This window comes from Tachyglossus aculeatus, chromosome 12 (assembly GCF_015852505.1).
Source record: "Tachyglossus aculeatus isolate mTacAcu1 chromosome 12, mTacAcu1.pri, whole genome shotgun sequence".
Classification (NCBI taxonomy): Eukaryota; Metazoa; Chordata; class Mammalia; order Monotremata; family Tachyglossidae; genus Tachyglossus; species Tachyglossus aculeatus.
In genome coordinates this window covers 19,015,955-19,042,259 of record NC_052077.1, presented here as the reverse complement: position 1 = coordinate 19,042,259, position 26,305 = coordinate 19,015,955, and the positions used below count along the sequence as shown (strand labels likewise).

Sequence of the window (26,305 nt, the reverse complement as noted above, 5' to 3'; positions counted from 1 at the left end):
CCCATTCCACCCAACTTATTCCTGGGGCCCCCGTGAGATCAGTCCCAAGCGTAATTATTTGGGGCCAAGTTTGAAGTAAGAGTGGCTGTTTGGTGTTTTCTTTTGGCTTGGTATTTATTTTTTGGTGCTTACTGACTGTTTGCTGTGTGAGAGCACTGCACTAAATACTTGGGAGAGTGCAATACAGTGGGGTTAGTAGACATGATTCCTGCCCACAAGGAGCTTACAGCCTATTGAAGGCTGTCTGTTTTATATAGAGAGTCACGACTATATAGCTTTCCATTAAAGAGATACTAAATCAGATCAAAAAGCAGGCAATTCTTAGCACCCAAGTTATGTTATTTTTTTAAAATGAGCTACCTCATAAATATCTATTAGCACTTTTAAAAAGGAAAACTGGGATTGTATATTAACATCTGCTCTTTTACCGTAGAAACCACATTATAATTCTGGGAACTTATGGTTTTATGATATTCTTTAGAAGCCAGCCAGGGGACAAGGAGAAGGACGTTGCTGGTAGTGGACAATAATGGGACACCCCAATACTTGCTGCCATCTGACCTTTTTGCCTTTCTTCTTGAAGATTATGATGATGGCATCTTTGAGATCCTGCAACATTTCCTAAGTAGCCCAAAGTAGCTTCAAACCATTTGTCATATCCAGATTTGACTACTGCATCAGCCTCCTTGCTGTCTCCCTGCCTCCAAAATCGTTGTCTTTCAGCACGTTTTCCTCCGCTACCTGGATCATATTTCTAAAATGTCACACTCCAAAACTCTCCAGTCTTCAAAAATTCTATACATCAAGCTGAAACTCCTGACCACTGGCTTTAAGGCCCCTCAGTCAGCTCTCTCCCTTCTGTATGTCCATTCATTCTCCCTCCACACCCAAATTCACACTTCTGGCTGGTCCCAAAACAGCCAGTTTACTTTGTTTAGTTTTTGTCTCGTCCACCATGTCTTACCTTTGCCCTTCCCCTAGCCTGGAGCTCCCTCCCTCAACAAGTGTCATAGACCACTGACCTCTCTTCAAAATTTCTTGAAATCCCCTCCAACAGGCCTTCCTTCCTTCTGCTCTGCACAAATTATATACTTCCATCTCCCCGTCTAAGCTGTAAGTCTTCTGTGGGCAGGGATATTGTCTACCAACTTGTACTCTCCGAAGTACGTAGCACACTGCTCTTCACAAAGTAAGTGCTCAGTAAATGCCATTGATTGCCACCTATGACTTGTGAATTCACATCCTCTGATCCCACTGAAGTACGAGTCTAACATAACCTATTAAATACTAACTCATGTTTATAGAAATATTAGACATTTTTCTCTTCAATTTTAGTATCTGTTACCCTTGCTAGAATGTAAGCTCATTGAGGGCGGAGACCATGCCTACTTAACTCTGTTTTACTCTCCCAAGTGCTTAGTACTTATGCTGTGCACAGAGCTGCTCAAAAATGCTAATGATTGGTTTTGAAGAATGCTTTGAAAGGCCATTAAAAGTACTATTTTGTTTTTTTTTTCACCTTTAGACCAAAATGAGAACTTTACCACCTCTACCATCACAAAGCCCAAAGCGCCTGCTTTACTTAAAGCCGAAAAAACTTAGTTTTTCAACAGGGTTTTCAAGGTACATGTCCCACCAAATTGACTTTCTTTCAAAAAATATCTCTAACAGTAAATAATGCCAATTAACAAAAAAGTAAAATGTTACTTGGCAAGGGTCTAGCTTTACTATTAAATATATATATTATTCTTTTTACCCCATGCTTCACGGACCGTAACATGGTGTTTAAGTGATGTTGGCAGGGAATGTGTCTGTCTGTTATATTGTACTCTCCCAGACTGAGCCCCTTTTTTCCTCTCCTCCTCCCCATCACCCCCACCCTACCTCCTTCCCCTCCCCACAGCACCTGTATACATGTTTGTACATATTTGTTACTCTATTTTACTTGTACATATTTACTATTCTATTGATTTTGTTAATGATGTGCATTTAGCTTTAATTCTATTTATTCTGACAACTTGACAGCTGTCCACATGTTTTGTTTTGTTTTCTGTCTCCCCCTTATAGACTGTGAGCCCATTGTTGGGCAGGAACCGTCTCTATATGTCGCCAGCTTGTACTTCCCAAGTGCTTAGTACAGTGCTCTGCACACAGTAAGTGCTCAATAAATACGATTGACTGAATGAATGAATGAAAGTGCTTAGTACACAGTAAGCGCTTAATAAATATGATTGAATAAATGAAAGTTTGCTACCTAATACCGGTTTCATCAAATATTCACCCAGAGGATGACAAAAGGGCAATTTCATGAAATTGAGAGGGGGAATTCTAGGTTTCCTGGTACTCCAGAAGTTAAATGTGAGTTGGAAGGTGTGTTTTAAGAGTCATTCATTCATTCAATCGTATTTATTGAGCGCTTACTGTGTGCAGAGCACTGTACTAAGCGCTTGGGAAGTACATGTTGGCAACATATAGAGATGGTCCCTACCCAACAGTGGGCTCACAGTCTAGAAATACAGCATAAAGTAAAGCCAACAAATTTATGTAGCAGTTCACCATCCTGTTTCCAGGCTTGACTATCTAAAGGAGATTCCATAGCCTATCTTGGGTTAAGTTTGTTATTATCCCATTTCTTGTGGGATAATGTCCTAATGTCCCTGAATTTCCCTTGTTGCAATTTAGACACTATACAGAATAGCATCATGAAATTCAGTTCCACCCTGAAATGTGTATATTGCACTTTTAGGCAATACAAAATGATTTTTAAATATCAGTGTTCAAAATGTTGAGTAACCTAGCTGCTGTTCTGAAGTTGAACAATTACCTTTACCCTTTTCTTTGTTAAAAGCTCAGCGGAAACATCCTCGTCCATTCCTTCCCCTTAAATAAGGGAGTTTTAAAATGCAGTTTGCTTAGTTTCTTCTACTAAGTTATTTCTCTATAGCTAAGTGAGCTTAAAACTATTTAAGGGTAGAGCCTGTGTTATCCCTCATTTTGATGGCAAGACACAAACTCTTCTGTAGTGCTATGCAACTATGAAACCACTGTTTGGTGTTTTGTTGGGGGTTTTTCAGGCAGAATGGTTGATTTTTAAAAAATGCGTACGTTAGTCCCAAGTAGGGCTCCCCTTAACTCATCCTTTAGTATTCGGATAAGACTGTTGCTTCATTTTATATTCTAGGATTTTACCCTTTTCCCTATTTTTCTTCTCCATTCTGAAAACTTAAAATCCAAAAATGGTTATCAATCAAAATGTCTGAGTATACTGGTTATGTATCTTTATGGAACGTTTCAGGTGCATTTCACTGTCAGTATTTCAGTATTTATTATACTTCAGGTTGCATTACATATATTCCTAAAGTCTTTCCATTTCAGTAAGTCAGTACTTTTAAATTTTTTTCCATTTAAATTTAGGTCTCAGTTGATCAAAGGGAAAGATGACATAGATCATTATCTGGAGGTGAATTTCAAAGGATTGTCAAAACAAGAGACTGCTATGTGAGTATAGCCTTTAAAAGCACTTTAGCATAAAGTTTGTGTCCTTTGTCTTGAATCTTCATTTTCTATTGCTTTTTCCTTCATTTTCTACTAAAAATTTAAGTCCCACTGCTCTGAACATCCTTTTTATTGAAACTTGGTACTTAAAAATTAAAACTGGTACTAAATAATGAGTCATTTCTACTGATCTTCCACATATCAAAGTTCAAATTCCAAGACTCTCAGTTCTCATATTTAAGGTATCATCATCATCAGTGGTATTTGGCACTTACTATGTGCAAAACACTGTACTAATAAGAGCTTGAGAGAGTACAGTACAACAGAGATGGCAGACATGTTCCTTGCCCACAAAGAGCTTACACTGTTATACTACTTTTGCAGTATTATAATATAGTTAAGGTAGTCATTAATTCCTCTTAGCATCCTTCTTATGGTGTTTTTACCACCATGAAAAAAATAAAGAAAGAATTCATACAATATCCAGACACCAAGAGAAAAGCTACAATACCACCAACACAAGTATAGACTAAGAAATTAAAGAAACTCATCTAGTTGGGCTGATGAATTAATTCCCCCTTTAACATTTCTTCCTTCCCCATCTCACCGTGTTCTACACTTTGTCCAAATACTTAATAGAAATCACTGATTTGCCCAATTAGTGTCTAATCTAACTCCCAAACAATGCATTTAAAAATCATTCTCTACAGTCATTATTGAGGATTTTTTAAACCATCTTTCTGTATCAAATATTTTAACTCTCTTTTTTAGGAGACTGATATACAACTCTAAATAATAGGATTTTCATGGTATTTTAAAGCTCGATATATGTGAGAGTTCATTTAAGAGAAAAATGACTTTATGCCAAGTTTTTTTGGCTTGCTGTGTTTGGCATTAGCCATATTTGAAAATTGGGACACACATAATTCAACATTTTAAAGCCACAGATATCATTTTTGGTTGTAATTAAACCACTAGAGGTTTTAATGGCACTTTCCAGAATTTGACTTTCACCATTTGTTTTCTTTCCACCTTCCTCCATTATGGTTGAAGTAACAATTATTAATAATTTTACAGCAATAATGATATTTTATTTTCCACTTCACTATGCTGTATTTTTTATGCTGGTAATTGGAGACATTTTGATGACCTATATAACCTTGTCAGGTTTTAATATGGCAACAGCTTAGACTAAACATGACTCAAAAAAATCTTTTGCTTTCCCTGGGGCCCTTCTAAGTACTTTAGTGTCTTTCCATTTCTTTCCTAATTTGAGTAATTTTAAAATGTTTGGAGAGAGAACTTGTCTGCTTAGCAAGATGTGCTAAACTAATCAGTGTGCCATTCAAAAGCAGAAACATTTGAATTTTTGAGTTTTAAACAAGGAATTTAGACTGTAGAAAATTACTGAAACTGCAAACTCTTAGGGTGAGTAGTTTTCTAATAAACTTTCATTTTGACAAGTAAAAAATGAAATCTAGATTTGAGCCATCTAGAATAAACTTGAGAACTGTGTATATTCATCTTTTGTTGTTCGTGATAGGTAATCTGCTTCTAAAGAAACAAACAAAATATTGCAACTACATATATCTGCCTTTTGTAGAGCCTTAAATTGAATTTCAGTATCTAATCCCCCAACCCACAGTTTGAGCTGATTTCATTTGGGGATGGCAGTTATATACATTTTTATCTAGAAATTCTAAATATGTTCACATTTTTCCAAGTGTCCAAAACTTTTAAAAATTCCTTCCTATCTTTATTCTAGTTTGTGACATAGCTTTAGACACTTTTCCCCAGAAAGTATGGCACCTTCAAGACTTTTCCTTCTACCTCATATGAAGTTCTGTTCTGTGCTTGCTAGCACACAAATCATTCCTGAAGAGTCATAAGTAATTCCTTCAGAATAACTGTGGCACATATTATTAGCCACACTAGAGAGTCCCTGCTATCTGCTTTCAGGTTTGTTTCTTCCTTTTTATCTCATCCTTCATGCAATTTTAGATTCTGAATTTCTGGTGCTAGCATTTTTAAAAAATACACTTATAGATATAAGAATATGCTCTTATATTCAGTTTTTGATCATTTTGAATCATGTTTAACATGGAAATAGCATTCTTTTTTTGAAGTGGTTTGTGAATGATAAATATGGAAATAGTTGTCAAATTATGGTATTGATAAATATAGTGTTGGGGAAAAGAGATGTCTTCATATTCATTGACAGAATTTGGAATTGAAGTTATTCTCTGCTGGCTAGTCAGTGAAGGATAATGAGAGTGGAAAATGATTCCATGGATTTCTGGTTTTGGACTTCTGTTTCCATATCCATTCACCCAATTTCAAGATCTGATCAGTATTTAGTTGATATTTAAAGAACTATTGTAAATATATCAAAAGTGGTGCTGTAGGAGAGAGAATTGCTTTAAGCCGGTTGAATTTCCCTCTTAATTTTTTTTAAGAAATCTGGTATGCCTTAATGAACTTGCAGTGCCAATACACTCACAATTTTGACTGCCATTTTACAAATCATGGAGCAAACTTTAATAAGATGTAGTACTCTAATTTTAGCATCATTTATGACATGATCTTATTAACTTTAAAGTTACCTCATTTATGGTTTTATGATTATTCAGGAGTTCATGGGATAGGTCTGCTCTTTTACCAACAGTTAGAAAAGAGATTAATTTGTTCAAAATGTAGTTGTGCCATTCCATTTCAGGTTAGCATTTTTTTCTTAGCCTGTCCAGTTTCTTCTCTTGATCTACACTCATTTGTGCAGGCGATTTCCTTAGCAGTTTAAGTAAACATGTCTTGTCATGAGAAGCACCTATGTGGAATGAATATTGATAACAGTAGCAGATGTGTATTATCTATCTCCTAACAAAATGAAAAACTTTCTCATTTCCATGCAGTGAAGGACTGACTAGGATACTGAGAAAATTGAAGTGGGTTAGTACCAGTATAGGTCAATCTGGGCTGGGCCTACTTACAGAAGTAATAATAATAACTATGATATTTGCTAAACACTTACTATGTGGCAGGCACTCTACTAAGCACTGGGGTGGATAGAAGCAAATCAGGTTGGACATAGTTCATGTCCCATGTGGGGCTCACAGTCTCAATCCCCATTTTACAGATGAGGTAACTGAGGGCTAGAGAGGTGACGTGACTTGCCTAACAAGGTCACACAGAAGATAAGTGGAGGAGCTGGAATTAGAACCCATGACCAAGCCCATGCTCTATCCATCACACCATGCTGCTTCAGCAGACTGATATACACTTGCACCAGTATCAGTCGGGGTAGCCATCAATCCAATTTCACAGTGGCCACTCTGGTTTTGAACTGGTCTCTTCCTAAGTAAAGTGGGACAGTGGGAGGGGCCGAGGTCATTAAAGTTGCCTGGAGGTGTATTGATAAAACGAGGCATCATGTATCCGGACAGAGGAGAGAGGAAGGCATTTCAAACAGTAGCAGTGGTGGCTTGCCTATGGCCCACCCCACAGCCCAACAAGGAGCTGGGGAGTCCAGCCGATCCCTTGGCCGGCAGCTGCCTCCTGCCGACTGTCCCATCCCACAGGGGGCTCGAAGTCTAAGTAGGAGGGAGTAGGATTTAATCCCCATTTTACAGATTAGGTAATTGAGGCACTAAGTGCTTGCTTAGGTCACACAGCAGGCAAGTAGCAGAGCTGGGATTAGAAGCAGGTCCTCTGACTCCTAGGCCTGTGCTCTTTCCACTAGGCCACACTGCTTCCTATTCTTCTGTTGCTGGTACACCATGTGCCAGTGGACCACTGGGTCACTGATAACAACAACTTGTATAGTTTGCTGCTTTCGCCCATGCAGAAACCTACCCCTCCACCTTGACATTCTGTCCAAACACTGTCAGTAAAATATATCCCTTCTCTTTCCCTTCCTACTTGGGTTGAGATTAAGCAATCAACAATCTTAGTCGAAGTTTGGCCCACGGTTTTAGTCAGCTTTTCGAGGTGTTTGAGATCCCTGCACGTTTAACCAAAGAGGTTGTGCAACTGAGAAGGCACCTTAATTTAGAAATGGATGATGCAGTTGTTGCAGAGTTAAATCGCATCACTCAGAGGAATCACTGCCCAGAAAGGACCATATCAAGAACTTTGACCGTTCATTGCGTGGTAAGATGCTGAAACAGGTGAAGTAGTTAATGTTTCTTCTCCATCAGCTAAAATCTTGGGATTAAAAAGCCTTTTCAATTTGCAAGAAAGAAGACAAATTTATAAATATGATGAATGCTTAAAGGTATTTGAAAGGACTTAGCATGCTACAAAGTACTTTATATAGGAAAGAAGGCAGCAGTTGCTCAACTTTCATTAGATAAATTCTTCGCTGAAGTTGAAAAATCATTCACAGCCAGCAAAACAAGCTCCTACTTCTGTAGCTCCTTGCAAAGGCTCTTAAACCAATTACTAGTCTTCATTCACTTAATATTGTGGAATTATGCTTTGAAATACTTTAAAGATTAAACAATTGTTTAGTATAGTTATCATTGTATCATATTAGTTTTCCAGAGGTTATGAAGCAGATCTTAATTTAACATGCAAATCTGTGTGGAAATCATATCCGTGATGATACAACCACATTTTCAAGGAACAAAAATTAGATCTCTTGAGAGATATTTGTACATGCTTCTGAGGAACAATTCTAAATGCAATATCATGACTGACTATACTAGTAATAGAATCAATCAATCAATAGTATCTGAACACCTATTACGTACAGAGCATTGTACTACTGCTTGGGATGGTAAAATACTACACAATTGGTAGACACACTTCCTGACCACAAAGAGCTAATAATATTTGAGTGACCACTGAGTGCAATGCATTGTACTAAGCACTTAAAAACTGTTAGAGAGAAATGGCCTGTTCCCTCTCCACAGAGGGGTTACGTGTTAAAGGAGGAGCCGGGTGCATATTTATTAGTCATTAAATGTACAGTGTGTTCCCTTCTACTTAGGCTGCAAGCCCCATGTGGGACAGGAAATGTCCAACCTGATTAACTCGTGTCTACCATAGCACATAGATCAGTGCTTGACACATAGTAAGTACTTAACAAATACCACAATCAATTATAATTATTACAATTGAATAACATATACAAAAGGACTAAATACTGGTATTGGTTTATATGACTTGAGGTGCTGGGAATTAATAAAAAAAGGCTTGCTGAAGGATGTGGGATTTTCAGAAGGCACTGAATAAGGGAAGAGCTGTGTTTTGTCAGGTTTGGGGAGGGTGGGTTGGGAATTCCAGGCCAGAGGAACAGCATGGGTAATGCGGTGAAGGCAGGAGAGGCGAAAGTGAGATACAGTTAGGAGGTGAGCCTGAAAGAAACAAAGAGCAAACTGGGGAGTAGCTGGTGAAAAAAGCAAATATGTAAAATAGGATGAGTTGTCATGACTGTCACGTGCTTTTTCCCCACTTGTTTTTGACAGTGGCAATAGAATATTTGTCTTTCTTGACATTGACCCAAATATTTAGCATGTCCCATCCAACATCCCTAACTTTTCCCTTTTTGCACTCAGCTTCACATTATGACTTGTTCATCCTTGATTTTTATCTAAATCCATTTTGAACCTGCAGCTAATCTTTGCTTTAGAGCTTTCTGTGATAAATATATGTGCTGTGAAGAAATGTTCTCTTTTCTATGGTTTTGAACCCTCACTTCTACCCCAACTTTCTTTTATTTTTTTAGTTCAAATTATATCTCCTCAAAACATAGATTTTGTTTTCCTAGCCCCAGAGCTCCCTGTAACTCTGCTCTGTTTTGCCACTAATATCACTTATTTCCACTTACTGCTTTTTTCTTTCTTACCACCTGCCCTCCCATATCCGAGACTGAACTGATAGAAGCAGCCCCCGGGGACGAGAAGAAGGATGAAGAGGGAGATCTGGGACTGCTAAAGTGCAAAGCCATCTGCTCATTTCCTTTCTCCCCCTCCCATCCATTCTCCCCTCAGGCTCCAGTACACGAAGGAGTGCTAGCTCTCACTGCTTCCACTTCATATCCCCCATCCCTTGACCCTTTTGCAGAGGGTCTTTGAGCCAAGGTATTGTACAGTTTAAAATAAAACTGGAAACAAAAAAATGATTTATTTTACCCTGAATTTTAAAAATAACCTCATTAATTTCCCTGCAAATTGTAGGGTTTTTTTCCCTCGAAAATCTAAACTTTACCAATAGCTCATCTTCTTTATCCCCCAACAGAATCATCTCTATTCACCATCTATCAGTGATTTTTTTCATACTTCTCTCCTTTTTACATATCTTATAGCCATCCCTTTGCCAGAAATGGTGGTGGAAATCTGCCCTGGAAGAATACTGCTGTGCATATGCTCATTGTAGCTGTTTTAGTGGAAGGGTGGAGCTTATGACATTCAAATAGAGAACAATTGTGTGCTCTTTCCAGATGGACCTTTTCAGGAAGGCAGGTCAAGGCGATGAAATAAAGGACATTGTCTGACACAGGGGTTTCAGTGACAAGCTGCTTCCAATGGTCAGGTTAGGTTTATAAAGAAAACCAGTGATCTAGGACTCTTGAAAGACCAAACTCTAACAAACATCTTATCATTGGCTTTAAGGCACTCAATTAGCTCACCCCTTCTAACTTACCTCACTGCTCTCCTACTACAGCCCAGCCCTCACACATTGCTCCTCTAACACCATCTCACTCACCAAACCCCAATCTTATCTATTTCTCTACCTATCCTGTCCCACGTCCTCCCCCTATCCTGGAACTCCCTTCCATATATGCCAGACCACCACTCTCCCCACCTTCAAAGCATTATCATGGTCACATCTCCTGGTTTTGCCTCCCCTGTATGGCATCTGTTCTCTTGGATCTATGGCTTTTGGGCATTTGATACCCCACCCTCAACCCCATACCACTTATGTACATTTCTTTAAATCACATATTATAAATTATATAAATGCCTATATCCCACTCCAGGCTATAAGTTCGTGGGCAGGCAATATGTCTATCAACTCTACTGTATTGTATTCTCCCAAGCTTGTAGTGCAGTGCTCTGTACATAGTAAGCACTCAAATGCCAATTGCTAATTGACTGCTCTTGAGTGTCATAGTTAGAACATACTGAAGTACACGTACTTGTAAAACACATTAGGTTGTAGCAGAACCCCATATTGTTCATATACAGCATGAACTCGCGTTCTAGTACTAACCCCATGTCCAAAGCTTACCTATGATGCCACAACTCATCCTATCCAAACACATGCACTATCCAAAGAACATTCCCTCATTTTGCTGTCTTCCAACTGAAATGCAGAGTGGAAACATGGGTTCTGGCAGAAGTGAGTCAGTTGCTTTACCAAGTGTCTCTTCAGTATCTGGAATTTGAAATTTGATGATTTCATCAGGCATCAAAAATCATGCTTCTTCCATATGTGATGCTGTGTTAAGTGATGGACAAGCCTAATTACTGGTCTTGGCCCCTTGAATTGTACATTTTGAAATAATTTTTCTCTCAATCTAGTCAGGTGTAACTTCATTTGTTCACCACTTGAATCTTATATCATTCATTTTAAAACAATTTCCTAAGGAAGAAAATATGAGTCAAACCTCTAATTAATAATTCCCTGCAGATAGTCTACTGCTTTTGAAAAGGAAAATGGCATATGGAAAGAGTAATGTTCATTTAAAATGTCTTTATTTTTTTAAGTGGAACACACTAACTTTTTTTCACAAAAAATATCCCAGAATTGTCAACATTTTAAGTCTGACTTCACTTGACTGAGATGCAAATGGGAGAATAAGATTTCTCAACAAAGCTCGTTTCAGAGACCAGAACTAGAAATCTCTAAACTGCCTGCCCTAATTTGTATTCAGTGCTTCTCATTTTCTATTGAAAATAAAATTTGAGAAATTAATCTGTTCCTGTGGTCCATAAAAATAGATCTCAAATCATGCATAGAAGAGGGGTAAAATTAGATCATATTTTTAAAGAATAGAAGTGTTGGAATAGAATATAGAGTGGTTATGTGGTTTACTTTTTCTAAAGAAACTTCTCTGTGCGTTTGTGTAGTAGAAAAGGTTTTCATCAAAAGGATAAAGTTATAATCAACTTTCGTACATTATATAGAACTTCAATTTACAAACTCTGCAAAAGAAAGTTTCATATTTAATGGAAAATCATGAATTATTCCATTTATTATCTACTTCCTCATTTCAAAGACATGATCTGGATAAAAGGCGGGGTGAATAATTTCAAAAAATACAATACATATTTAATGGGAAGGTGCAAACTCGAGATTCTCATGACTATTATCCAGTGCAGAGGAAACAGAATTTTACTTGCTAACCTTATCGAACTCATACAAAGATAAAATACATGGCATGTTTTAATAAAAAATAACACTGGGCTGGTTTTCCTTTTAGTATAACTTGTTGTTTTTACTAAGGTTGGTCTTTATGTTCTTGAGCTTTCACTTCTCTGTAAAAATTCAGTAATATTTAGGATCACTGTTAGAAGTTTCAAGATAAATGCAAAAGGATGTAAAATTTTAAAAGATCAGAATGCAAGACAAACTTTTTTCTCTATAATTTTAAAATTCTAATAATTATCATTTTAATTATGTGTGATAAGAATTATTGTATGCAAGATTCAGAAATGTTCTGTTTTGATAAGCACACATATGATTTCAAAATGCTGTTACCCCAGGTAAAAATTATATGACTTTTATGTAAGTGAATCCTAATATATATTCAGTAAAATACTACTTAGTAATGTATTGCATGTACATGTGCGCACATATGCACATACACACACACTTGAGAAGAAAAATTATGCCAAGTGACTGATACGTGTTTCTGTGGATAGGATTCATTTTCTTATTCTTTTACCTTTTGTTACTGAGGTGGCAATATATTCTTGTTTTTTTCTTCTAATTATATGATGTAATGGTAAGTGAAGCCATTTGAAAACATTTGTAGACTTTAATTTTTGTAATTGATTTTCCCCATTGTTAATTGCCCAGATGTCTTGAAATATAAAATAAATAATTAAATATGACAAGAATCCTGTCAGGGATTTGCACTTTAGTGCAAAATTCAGCACTATTCCATTAGGATATGTGGCATTTTCTTTTTGTGTCCATTATGATATCAAAAGGATTATGTTTTCATAATATCAGAAGCACTCCATTAGGTGCTGAAAAACCATCATTTCATGAATATCTTAATGTCCTATTCAGTTTATGTATGATATTTCAATGGGACTACAAATAACTATTATAGTGTATACGTAAATCTCTTCATGCATGGGTTCTTAGAGTATTCACTAAAATGCCTTAGAATTTTTTTTAACCTTGATTAGGCCAATTAGGTGAAATGAATGTTTTTCATCTTTGAACCATTGTTTTAATAGTCTGAATTGTGGCATAAAGGACTAGATAAATATGTTAATAATTTATTGCCATTCTAACTCATAAGTCAAAATGTATGTTATGTGTGGCTCATTACTTATTAATGATATTTACTAAAATTTCAAATACGTTACTTGATGGAAACTTCTCAAGTTATTTGCATTAATATGCAATGATTTAATATATAGCATGCTTAAGAGAAACAGATATTTTAAACCTAAATTGATGGTTTAAGTTCTGTGAAGGGGTGCTAAAGAACCCTCGTTCACATCGTGGAATCAAAAATATCAAGAATAAATATTCTGTTGCATGCAGTTCGAAGCCTTTCTACTTGACAATTCTGAAATGACAATTCTGAAAGTAGCAAGACAATGTTCCAGATTTTAGACTTGAAACAATGAGTTCCAAAGTTATTATCTATGCTAAGTTTTGGAAGTTAAGAAATAAATAATCCATGCATTTTATACAGAAAGAAAAGTAATTTGAAAGAGATGCAACTAGTGGTAACATCTTTGTCTTAGTACGCTGCCTATGCCATAAAAATGAATGTTTTTTAGGCTGCAATCCTTAGGCATTTGTTACACTTCTAAAGCAATTTGTTAACTTGCTATAGAAGAGTGTTATGCACTGTTTGGATTCATTCAATTGTATTTATTGACTGCTTACTGTGTGCAGAACACTAGTAAATACTTGGGAGACTACAATATAACAATTAACAGACAGATTCCCTGCCCATACATGCATACTTGTGCTACATATGAAATGAATAATATGAATTATCTTTTAAAATTATTATTATCAAAGTAATAAAAACAGTAATGGGAAGAACTTCTGTTTTAGTCTATGGATATTCCCAAAAGGCAGTTTTCACTGTAATTGTATATACTTTTCAAATTTTAAGGACTGTTTTCATGATGATTTCTTGTTTTCATTATCTATGAATTAGGTTCCTGATTTTTGGAGAAATATTTATAGCTGCACAATTAATAGTTCATATAAATATAGGTATTTACTATTCAGAAGATGATGAATGTATTCAAATCTAGTCAAGAAAATTGAAACAATCCTATTTTTCATGAATTCAAGTACAATAATGAGTGTCCTGGGCAGCCATCAAGATCTTAAAGACAATCATATTTTGAAATACAAGAAATGTATGGATTTTTCATGAATTCACTGCAATTTTTATTTTGATGATTAGGATTCATCCTCTTTTATAAATGTTCTATTTTAGTAGCAAATGTATTGTTCAAACGTGATCAATACTTATTAATATTGTATTTTTTAAACACTTGCTTTAATTAAAAAATGACTGTCAGCCTACAGCTGATCTAAATGATGAATTTTATACAGAAATGTTTTAAAATTGCCAAATTCTTATCAAAATTTAAAGGAGAAAGGATTCACCAAATATACTAGTGAGTGAAAATCAGAGTTGCTTCATTCAGAGAAAAAGTTAGAATTTGAGGTGTCCTCAAATCTTCTTACAGTTTTTCAGTTATTAATCATAATCAGAAATAATAGATTTACTAATTTTCTAGTCTATATAGACTAGACTATTAGACTAGTCTAATCTAGACTGTTATACCTTTGTTTTGTATGTATGAAATATATACAATTAGTTTCTGAAAGTCTAAATGAAGTGTTAGTATTTATGGATCCCCCAACCCTAGAAATGGTGTGTGTGCTAATAACAGTAATTATTTTAGCTGTGATTTTAAACTTGGCACTTAAACTTTAAGTTTAAATTTAAACTTTAATACTAAGTTTGGCAAATTCCTTGTAGAGGGATTATGTGACTCAAAGTTAACTTTGCAAGCATCAATTATGGTTTCTGGTTTGATATCTTTGCTTCTTCATGCAACCCCTATAAATCTGAATTTACATAGCCATCATAAGAAAAGCAAATCAAACCCATTATTTCCTGTTACCTAAATAAAAGGACTATCTATGTTGAGAAGTTTTTCTCTGAAAAATTGAAAGCAGTATCAGTTTGATTTAAAGTAAATCAAACTAAATTCTACTGACCTATGAAATTGGTGTTTGAAGTCTGGTGAATGGCATTATTTTATTTTCTGTTGATGGACCAGTGGCATCTTTGTCAAGGGAGTGGCAACTAGGATTTCTTTGGTCCTTGGGAAGAGTAAAGTTGGGATGGATTAGGGAGAAAAAAACCCTGCTACTTCCTCCCCACTTTGATTGTAAATTGAAGCTTGATTGTCTGAGGTTTTTTTTTCCCATGGAGCAGATTTCTTTTGGGGAATTTTATCCATGGGGGTCATCCATCACCTGTGGCAAAAATCCCCAAGAATTAAAACTGAATTTGGAAATAAACCAGGGAAAGTCATGGTTCTTGCCCTTATTACTCTCTGACTCGCCTTCACCCAAAGTTCTCCCTATTTTGGAACAATGGAATGAGACCACTGTTCCTCCAGCAGAAATATGTCAGCTTCCTAGGTATATCTTGAGTATTGGAATAAAAAAATAATTGATATGACAAAAATAATCTCAAAAACTTGTATATTCCCTTTTTAATTAAACTTGTAAATGTTATTTTTAATTTATACTTAGGATTTGTTCCCAATAGAAATGTAAAAGGGTCAAATGTACATTAGTAGAAGTATTATGTTTTTCTCAAATTGAATCTTTCACGGTAGCAACTGTTCTGCCGCCAAACAGTTCTCACCTCACCTTCCAAATCACAAATATATACTAGTGATTTTTCTAAAGGAGCTCTTTTAATAGTTTTTCCTTCTGTGGGAATCTTCTTATAGAATTTGTATTCCAAAAGTTTAGTAAATAATGACAAAAGAATTGATCTGAATATGATCTGACTGCAATTTTACTAAATTTCCAGTAGATGCCCCCAGAGACCATTCAACATATTGAAAATTCTAATCCCAAATAATTCTAGAGGTTAGATTCTTTTCTAGGAAACCTTTATTATTGTGTGTTTAATGCCATTTGAAAATAGATTACTAATCCTATTAGAGTATAGTCATGTATCATGAAAAGGGTGTAGTAATGTTGTAATTCCTTTAATAAGTAATCATCTAGGATAACTTCTAGGATAATCATCTAGGATGCTGATGTGACAGCATAAAGTGAGAAAATTATTTGATGATTCATCAGCATTTTACTAGCTACTAGGAACCTTTTGGTTTAGTAATACAGCTATTTTAGAAATAACACTGAATTTTCTCCTTCATCCTTTCCCCATATGCAACAATATACCAAACACTATACATTTTTGAGAAAAAATATCAACGTGTATTTTGACTTAGTTTCACAAGAAAATTACCTCAACTTTACTACTCTCCTCATGGAATCATCTGCTATACTTCAATGTAGGTGTAAGAAAAGGGACTGACTTTTACCACTAAAGTTAATATAACCGAAGCTGTTTAAGTATTAATTTACGAGTCAAAGTAATTATCCCTTAGGTGATTCTAATAACATTTATTCCTACAATATGAATCTAAGACTGTTATAACTCATGCATAGATAAGCCACTTGTAACATATTAACATAATGATATAAAAGTATTATATTATCGAGCTTCAATATCTAGGTATTCTTGTTTCTTAGTGTGCAATTTTGTCAGGTAAAGCGTGTTTTTGTGTGCTACATTTGTTTTAGCTGCTTTTGAACTGTTATTATGGAATATGGACTTATTGATCACCAGCTTCCCATGTGAAGAATTATACGTCAAGTGTATTAGAATCATCTTATCGCTGAATAATGGGCTACTGTAATCTTTCTGGTTGTGTGCCAAATTCTCTAATTATTTAGGATTGTCAATTACCAGAGCTAGATGAACCAAGTTTCCTTCCTTCCCCCTCCATCAATCTATCCTTTCTCCTCACCATTCTTTTTTCTCCTACTGCCGCCCTCAGGTCCTCCCACCAACTCCTTTACCTGGGCATTACTGCCCCAATGGTAATGACCACAGAAGAGCATTGTTAAAAGAGGCAAATATCCATCTTTGCTCTTGTTCCCTTCCCTTCCAACTCTCAATGGTGCTACTCTGGATAAGACAGAGCAGTCAATAGTTTGGGGACCGTTTTGGAACAAACAAATCACTGCGTGTATAAATGGAGTTCATAAGCCTTAATTAACCTTACATTCCAAACGCTTTCCTTGTAGTTAAGAAAGATTCTGGATAAAGTAAGAGCAGCTCTTCAATTCTTACCACCTTGTGACAACTTAGAAAAGAGATATATAGGTTGTAAACTCCCCGTGAAATTGTAAACTTCTGAGGCCAGGTTCCCAGTCTTTTGCTTCTGGTGCAGTCTCCAATCAATTCAGTGTGCTGTACCTCGTAGGCAATCAATTAATGCTATCGAATATCTGGCTGAAGTGGTGAGTTTCACCCGAGTCCATGAATATGCAACAACTATAAGAACTCACTCTCCAGCACATAAAAATTACATTTATGTAACTAAATATTGTATTTAATTTTCCACTTCCTTAATATCTATCATGTGCTATGAACTCAGTTCTTTCATATAATGCATACTTTCCCTACACATTAGATAGAACGCCATTAAGCAATGTGTGTCTGTCTGGATAAATGTTCCTGTTTTGTGGGGAAATTGAATATATGCCACTGTTGTCTTAGAGTATAACCTCCTAAAATGGTGAAGTCGGGTTTTGCTTAATCTGGTTGGGAAACCGCCTCGCTCAGGGATCATATGTATAGAATTATGGTGATCAAATTAAATCCATTTAAATAGATTTATCTGAATCGTATATTTTAAAATCCAAGCATATTATTAGGGTGAAGCTCAATATGCTTAATGACTTGGCTGTAACCCAAGAGATATTAGTACGTGTGGGGATGTTTTTATAGGAGTGGCTCTTGTGAAAAGAATTTTTACTCTTGCCAAAGACTTTAAAAGTGCTCTGTCATGCCGTGTTAAAAATATTTAACGCTTTTCCAGTTCTTATCTCTATCTCGACTTTTGTGGGCCCTTCCCTATCCCATGTACCCATGAGGAACATCGTTCTTCCTTCCCATTCCCAAATGCTCAAACAGCTTGACTGAGTGACTAGTCCCCATCCCGGATGGTTTAGAGTTACTTCATTCCAAAGAACAGCATGTTGGGAGACATGCCAAAGCATTGCTCCCGAGAGAGTAGGAATAATGATCCTTCTGCCTAACCACTGAACTCCACTGTATTACATAGTTGTCTCTTCTTTTTCTTTTGGAGGAAGTACAGGTTGCTGCTGAGTAATCTCCCCTCCTGTCAGGCCTATATTTGATGGGGATGGAGAATGGGATTGCCCAAAGAATGACCTAAATCTGTTCAGCACAGCTGATACCCTCCTTCCCTCAAAAGGGGATAAAAAGGGCCAGACACAAATGTGAGGGAGTTTAGGGAATTAAAGATGCCAAAAGAAAATTCAGTATTTGCACAGGGCCATCAGTTTAAGTGTTGAGTAGAGATTGTTTGGGTCCAAGTTCTTTTATGGAATTTAAATTAAAATGAATTCCTAACATAAAATAAGTAAACATGTGGGGGTGAAAACATTTTTAAAAATAATTATTTAAAGTCTTTAACTGGTTGCCCCCGTGGCTTATTAAGGCTGTGTCTCTGCCAGAAGGCCTCATTAGCTCAGTGATGTCTGTTGACATTTTGTCATTTTATTCTTGCTCGCTCTCACTTTCTCTTTCTCTCATATTTCAGATAAATGGGTTTTATTTTAAGTCAAACTATGAAATGGATGTTTCTATATGCAAAAATAGTGAAAAATGTTAAGTTAAAAATAGATTTATTTCCCTAATTTGTTTGAATTACTGAGTATCCATTTTCTGAGCCTGAAGTTCCCCCAAATTGATCAAGTATAACTGTGACTCCACAGTGATTGCCAATGGCTCTTGTTACGTATTATGTACTTGAAGATTGTACGTACCTTGTTTCTTTAAAGTAGTAGAATCCTAGGTGATAATGCAAATAGAGTAGTAATTCTGTTAATCAGTTCCAGTATTGGAAAGCCAGTTTATAGAAGCATTTAGATCCCATAAATTAGAATGTAGAGAAAATCTATGATCAAACTTTCATATTTTGTATTGAAATGCCACATTAAATCAATCCCTTTTATGTATTGTAAAGCTGATTCATTGACGGACTTGTTTTATATTCAATAATGTATGTCTCCAGATATGTATTTTTTAAAAATTAAGAATTATAAAACTGCCACATCATTAAACTAATCCTAGGTGAAAGCAAGATAATATGTAATGATTGTGTTTCCAGAAATTGTCAAACATTTTAATTTAAGCCACCATTACTGCCAGCAAAGCTGTTTTAAAATATACGTTATTTTGACCTTCAGTATGTAAGTTTATCTTTGCTCACCATTCTTAAGCGACAGGAAAATTTCAGCCGATTTCTATCAGCCATCAGTGTTCTTTTTGATATTGCCATGTTAATTTTTCTGACTGGCATTTCGTGCAGCTAGAATGGATATATTTACAACAAACTTCATCAAGATCATTGTGCCTTTTCTATTCTTGGCATCTTATTAAATCAGAATTATGTTTGGCATTTTTGAATTAAGCCACGATCGTAACATCCTTAGTTAATTTTGTGTGTGTTCCTGAAGGAAACGTGTTGTTTCGATGGTAATTTTACGACTAGACACATCATAGGGGCTTAAAGGACTAGAAAAAAACTTTGTTCTGATTCTTATTCCCAGTTACAGGAATTCACACAAGAAGAACATCTGCATAGAAATGCTGAAAGAGGGTTATCACAAGTCCTTCTTCGAGTTCTCCTCTCTGATACAGAAGTGGAATGCCTTGAGGGAGGCTGGAGGGCCTGGGTCAGCCATATGGCTCCAGACGTCCCTGGAGGAGCAGCCTCATAAACTGGATCAGCTTCACCACTTCCTGACCAGGGCTGAGGCAGCCGAACGATCAGGTATGTGGGGGAATTGAGGGTAGCAGAGCAGCAGGAGCCGCAGCAGTGAATGCCTGAGGGAAGATTCCAAATTGTTTCATGTATGAATCTGAAGCATTAAGGCAACTTAGCACATTTCAACCTTAGTCAACTAAGCTGTATTTATAGAATAAATGATGGGGAATGCTGAATTACTAGGCCACTGGTATACTGAGAGGCCCCGGTGACATCATCGTAAACCATAACGGGAAACCAAGGGAGCCTTGTCAAAGCATCAGAATCCTTAGATTCATTTAGAGTCTTGATTACACCCCAACTCTGAATTTGTTCATGGTTTTCCCGCTTTCTTTATGGCCTGTGTAATTACTTGGTAGAGAAACATAACTTGAAAAGTCCTCTTTAATGGTCAGAATTGTGTTTTCTGTAACTGAATTCAAAAACAGAACGTTTTAACTACTGTGTTTTTGGAGTTGACAGCTTCAATGGAAAAATGAATCGTGAATGTATCAAGTAAATCCCTAATCCGCAGTTGTGATGTAAGTGATACTTTGCTGTGCTGGATTGCCGTGTTGCGACCGAGATAATTCCTGGTTGACTTTGTGTCTCGATAGCCTGGCTGATAGGATTTTGGATGGAAATTGTTCGGGTTGTTGATATAATCTACTGTTTTGGGGCATGCAAAATTTCATTTGCGAGGGGAACTGAAATATGAGCAGAAAGAGCAGGTGGGGCAGCTGCTAGCATCAGCAAGGGAGGAAAAAGAGGATTATCTTCAAGGTTAATAGGTGTGAACAGCAAATCCACAGTGAAGGAGTAGGAATAGCTGGAAACTGTCTTCGAGAACAGTAGAAAAAAGAGTTACTTCAGCAAATCAGAGAACTACAGCAAAGAAACCATAAATGATAGCTATTACAGAGTAGAAATACAACAAGCAAACATGGGGAAAGGGAGAAGTTGAATAAGGGGGAACCTCCAACCATAAAGGGGAACCAAAGAGATGATGCTTGATCACAGAGATGATACTGGATGACCAGAAGGTAACCTCTGAGATGCCTGCACAGACTCCATTAAAAGGGGGAGTGGAGAAAATGAAATCGTAGCTACCTCCCCAATATTTGGACAGCATCCTGAAAACCCCAAGAGACATGTCAGAGGTGATCAGGACTCTGAGGCCGCAACCAGGAAAGAGCCTTGGATGTTGGAGGGGATGAGTGGAGCTTCTTGCGCCATGATCTTTGCCGATCGCTGACTGGGGAGCAGAGGCTGGCAAGGACTTTCCGCGTGCTCCACCAACCACTAAACGGCATCATTTTGGACCCCTTGCCACATCAACTCTTTGTTGGGTAATGATTCTGGGATGCTGGGTCAGGGCATCTCTTACAGGGAGTAGATTGTAAGTGCCTCAAGGCCAGGGTTTGTGTCTGTCAATTCTGTTGTACTGTTCTCTCCCCAATGCTTAGGAGAATGCTCTGCCCACAGTAAACACTTAGTAAATACCATTAATTAATTGACCCAGGACATTGTTGATAGAGGGTGTTGGTTGACAACAGAAGGCAGTGAATTGTCCCAGTCAGCGCTCACCAAGACCTTTCTACTAGAATATAAGCTTATCGTGGGCACGAACATTTCACTTCTTTATTCTGTGTTTCCCAAGGGCCTATAAGAGTGAACTGAACCAGCTGGGTGCTCAATAAATGGTACTGCTACTTTACACAAGTACTGGTTACCATCAGGGGACTAGGTAGGACTCTGGAAACTGTTAAGCACACTTGTCTGCCTTGAGGAGTTCACCAAGGTCCAAGGGCTACTCCACGATGACTCCCGAGTCAGTTCTGATGGAGTCTTGTCTGACCTTTTTGTGGCAGATAGAGTTAAGTAGGGCTATGTGGGAAGTCCTGCTCCGATTAACCTATTCATTTATTCATTCAATCATATGTATTCTGTGCCACTATGCTTCAGGATGTAATAAAGGACCTAGAAGCTGAAGCTGGGGTATGCTGTTGAGCCACCAAGAATTAGCTGGCTCCGAGACCCATCAAAGGATTTTGGGACTGTTAGTTGGAAGTTACAAAACATTACTCCATGTCATTTAGAAGCAAAAGGGTGCTTGAAGTGAATGTCCCCAAGGCTTTCTTCTCTGATTGACAATGCAGTTTTCCTTACCTTCTTTTGGTATTATGTTTAAACTTGGTTGAGGAATTTTTGTGTCTATAGTATTATGGTAGCTTGCACATATATTTGTGTTTCCATATTTTTACTGCAGTGATATCTGCTTAAAGGAATCACCTGCTGCCTTCAGAAAAGTAGACTTATTGGACAGATCACCTTCAAAAACAGGTTCTTGGAGAATCATAGAGATGCAAAAGGATCCCAACAGGCCATCAGTCAATCAATCCTATTTACTGCTGCCATACCCTGCTTCTAGGTCAAAGAATAACTATATACCGCCTCCCCCAATATATTCCAATTTTAAAGATCTCCAATGCAGAAGATCCATCTGCACATCCGCCAAGCTAGCTCTCTTCCTCCCTTCAAAGCCCTACTGAGAGCTCACATCCTCCAGGAGGCCTTCCCAGACTGAGCCTCCTCCTTCCTCTCCCCCTCCTCCCCCTCCCCATCTCCCCCACCTTACCTCCTTTCCCTCCCCACAGCACCTGTATATATGTATGTATGTTTGTACGTATTTATTACTCTATTTAATTTTATTTGTACATATTTATTCTATTTATTTTATTTTGTTAATATGTTTTGTTTTGTTGTCTGTCTCCCCTTTCTAGACTGTGAGCCCGCTGTTGGGTAGGGACTGTCTCTATATGTTGCCGACTTGTACTTCCCAAGCGCTTAGTACAGTGTTCTGCACACAGTAAGCACTCAATCAATACGATTGAATGAATGAATCCCATAGTCTTCTCATCCTGTTCCAATACTACTTCCCTCCAACTGAGAAACTCTTCTCTGTTTCCATTCAAATTGTCTCTTGCAACAGTTTCTGTCTTTGGTCCTTTGTGGATGTGGAAAATGTGTTTCTGTTGCTAAACTTTAGGACCTCAATCAATCAATGGTATTTATTGAGCACTTACTGTCTGCAGAGTACTTTCCTAAGCACTTGGGAGAGTTCAGTACAAAAGAGGAGGTATAACTGATCCCTGCCCATAAGGAGCTTACAGAATAGAGTGGGATGCAGATGTTAAAATAAATTACAGATGGATATGTACATAAGTGCTGTGAGGTTGAGCAGGTAGTGAATATCAAAGTGCTTAAGGGGAACAGACCCAAGTGCAGAGACAATGTAGAAGGGAGGACTTAGGCAGGGAAGTGAGGGCGTACTTAAAGGAGGCCTCTTGGAGCAGATGATTTAAGTAGGACTTTGAAGATGGAGAGAGATGTGGATCACTGAATATGAAGGAGAAACAGCATGGCTCAATGGAAAAAGCCCGGGCTTTGGAGTCAGAGGTCATGGGTTGAAATCCCGCCTCTGCCAATTGTCAGCTGTGTGACTTCGGGCAAGTCACTTCACTTCTCTGGGCCTCAGTTACCTCATCTGTAAAATGGGGATTAAAACTGTGAGCCCCACGTGGGGCAACCTGTTCACCTTGTATCCTCCCCAGCGCTTAGAACAGTGCTTTGCACATAGTAAGCGCTTAACAGATGCCATTATTATTATTATCATTATTATTATGAAGGGGGAGAAAGTTCCAAACCAGAGGGAAGATGTGAGCAAAAGGTAGGTAGTGAGAAAGACAAGATTTTTTTTTATTGACACTTGTTACGCCCTTACTTTGTGCCAACCAGTGTACTTTGTGCCAACCAGTGTATTAAGTGTTGGGGTAGATGCAAGATAATCGAGTTGGAAATGGTCCATGTCTCACATGGGGTTCACAGCCTTAAACCCCATTTTACAGATGAGATAATTGAGGCACAGAGACATCAAGTGACTTGTCCAAGGTCACAGAAGCGAAGTGGTGGAGCTGGAATTAGAACCCAGGCCTTCTGACTCGCAGGCCCATGTTCTTTCCACTAGGCTATGCTGCTTCTGTTAGACAATGAAGGTATATAGAGAAGGTTGGAATTAGGAAAGAAAACTGTGCAGGTTTGGTCGTAGTAGAAGACCCGGCAGCTGAGGTAAAACGGGGAGAGCTGATTAGTTGCTTTAAAGCTGGGTCTTTTTTGTTTAGTTATTAATTTTTTAATGGTACTTGTTAAGTGCTTTCTTTGTTCCAAGCACCTTACTAAATTCTGGGGTAGATAATCAGGTTGGGCAGAGACTCTGTCCCGTATGGGACTCACAATCTAAGTAGGATTCAACCCCCATTTTACAGTTGAGGAAAATTGAGGCACAGAGTAGTTAAGTGACTTGACCAAGGTCACACAGACAAGTGGCCAAGCCAAGATTTGAATCTCTGACTCTCAGGCCTGTGTTCTTTCCACTAGGCCATGCTGCTTCCAGGGAAAGGAATTTTTGTTTAATGTGGAGACGAATGAGCAACCAATGGAGGATTTTGAGGAGAGGGGAGACATGAACTTAGGGCTTTTTTTAGAAAAATGATCAATGCAGCTGAGTGGAATACAGGCTGCAGAGGGGAGAGACAGTGCCTTCTTCACTTCTGATCCCACCCCCAGTAAATGTACATGTAAATTGATCTTAAACAGCATTATTGCCTACCCAAGGGAAATTATTACTAGAGTTTTAGCACTGACTCAATACGGTTTTACAATTTTAAGCTTAGGTGCAAAATGCATTTTTTTTCTGTGATGATGTTAATGGGATTTGTTAAGCGCTTATTATGTCCCAAGCACTGTTCTAAGCACTGGGTTAGATACAAGGTAGTCAGGTTGTCCCACGTAGGGCTCACAGTCTTAATCCCCATTTTACAGATAAGGTAACTGAGGCAGAGAGAAGTTAAGTGACTTGCCCAAAGTCACACAACTAAGTGGCGGAGCCGGGGTGAGAACTCACTACCTCCGAATCCCTAGCCCGTGGTCCTTCTGCTAAGCCACGCTGCTTGTCAAAGATTTATCTGAGGTAAACTTTGGGGAGGAAAATTATTTACTTTAAAAGCTATTCCAAATGCCTACCATCACCAATGAAGATTTATACGGTCCTCTGGCCAGTAGATACCCTTGCCTCCTCACTTCAAAAGAAAAAGTCCTCAAGAGGTGGCAATCCTAAGCATGAAGATATGGAACTTATCCCAATTATTGAGGAAGGTTTCACATGGAAAGCTATGAAAATGGGCAAAGCACCTAGGTATAATGATACACCCATTGAGATCTTTAAGGATGTGGTCATGTTTCTTACCCTTCCATATGTTGAAAAGCAGAGGCAAAACTGAAGGAACATTACCATCATCACCAGCTAAGTATAGTGTTCTGCACACAGCAGTTGCTCAGTAAATGCCACTGATTGATCATCTTCAGAAATAAGGTAAAATATCTGATGATGGCAATTATTGTGATACCTCCATTACTCTTCATTTCTGGTTAAAAAAACAAACATATCCAGGATACTCCTGGACCAAGTATTGAAGAAGATTGGCTACTGTATTCTACCAGGATCACACTTTGCCTACTATATATTTCTGGGATCACAGTGTAGCTTTAGACCACAGCATGATGCAGAAAACCTAACCACAGAAGACAATGTAAGAATCAAGGTACCTGCAGGAAGCTGCAATCAAGATGTCCATATGATTTTCCTGGTTCTTATGAAAGCATCTAATACCATCAGCAGATCAGGAGTCTGAAAATTCCTTAGCAAGTTTATCTGCCCTGAAGAGTTCTTTAAGATTTTGAGACTGTGATATCATGGCTAGCTGTAGTAGAAGGGCTGAAAAAAGTTAATTAGATATAGAACTCTATCACAAATAAATATTGCCTGAATCCAGTCTTATGAGGAAGTATTTTCAGGGTGGAAATACCAAGTGAGTTGCTAATTTAAAGGAAACTTCATTTGAAGGATTTACTAGTGACTTGCTCGTTGAGAAAGAAGCTTGACCGCTTGTTTGAGGAAAACCAAGAGAAATAAACTTACCAAGGAAACCACTCACTGATAGTTCTTAGTTCCAACAAGACATTTCAAGCTACATTTCCTTCTCCCTCATCATTCTTTCATTTCTTGCTTCTAACAGTACTGTGTTTTTCATTAGGTAAGAATATCATTGTATTTGTATTTCCTCTCTTCCCTCTACTCCTCCAAATGCAACACCTTTGTGTCATGGTTGAGCAAGCTTGCTTTCTCAAAATCTAGAAATTTCAGGCATCAATCAGACAGGAAAGTTGTAGGGTGATACATGCTGTTACTTTCTCCCCTAGGGGTTTAGTGCATTGCTCATAGATATTACTCTGTCTTACATAGGGCTCTTTGTGTACTAGCCCTATGTTTTTGACATGTCAATTTTTCTTCCACATTTCGCTTCAGTGGATTGTTCACCAAATGTATCTCTTTAAATTTCCTCAACCATGAATTTTTTTTATTTTTGCGTTTTGCTTTTCAG

General features: G+C 37.5%; 1 protein-coding gene across 1 annotated transcript in view; it reads left to right on the top strand.

The window, feature by feature from the left end:
• TTC29 (tetratricopeptide repeat domain 29) overlaps nt 1-26,305 on the top strand; it is a 161,167-nt gene that overhangs the window by 7,877 nt on the left and 126,985 nt on the right. Inside the window, exons 4-6 of the mRNA XM_038755243.1 lie at nt 1,526-1,623; nt 3,415-3,498; nt 19,609-19,832. Of these exons, the coding sequence (XP_038611171.1) occupies nt 1,526-1,623; nt 3,415-3,498; nt 19,609-19,832 (406 nt within the window). The remainder of the gene's footprint in view (nt 1-1,525; nt 1,624-3,414; nt 3,499-19,608; nt 19,833-26,305) is intronic.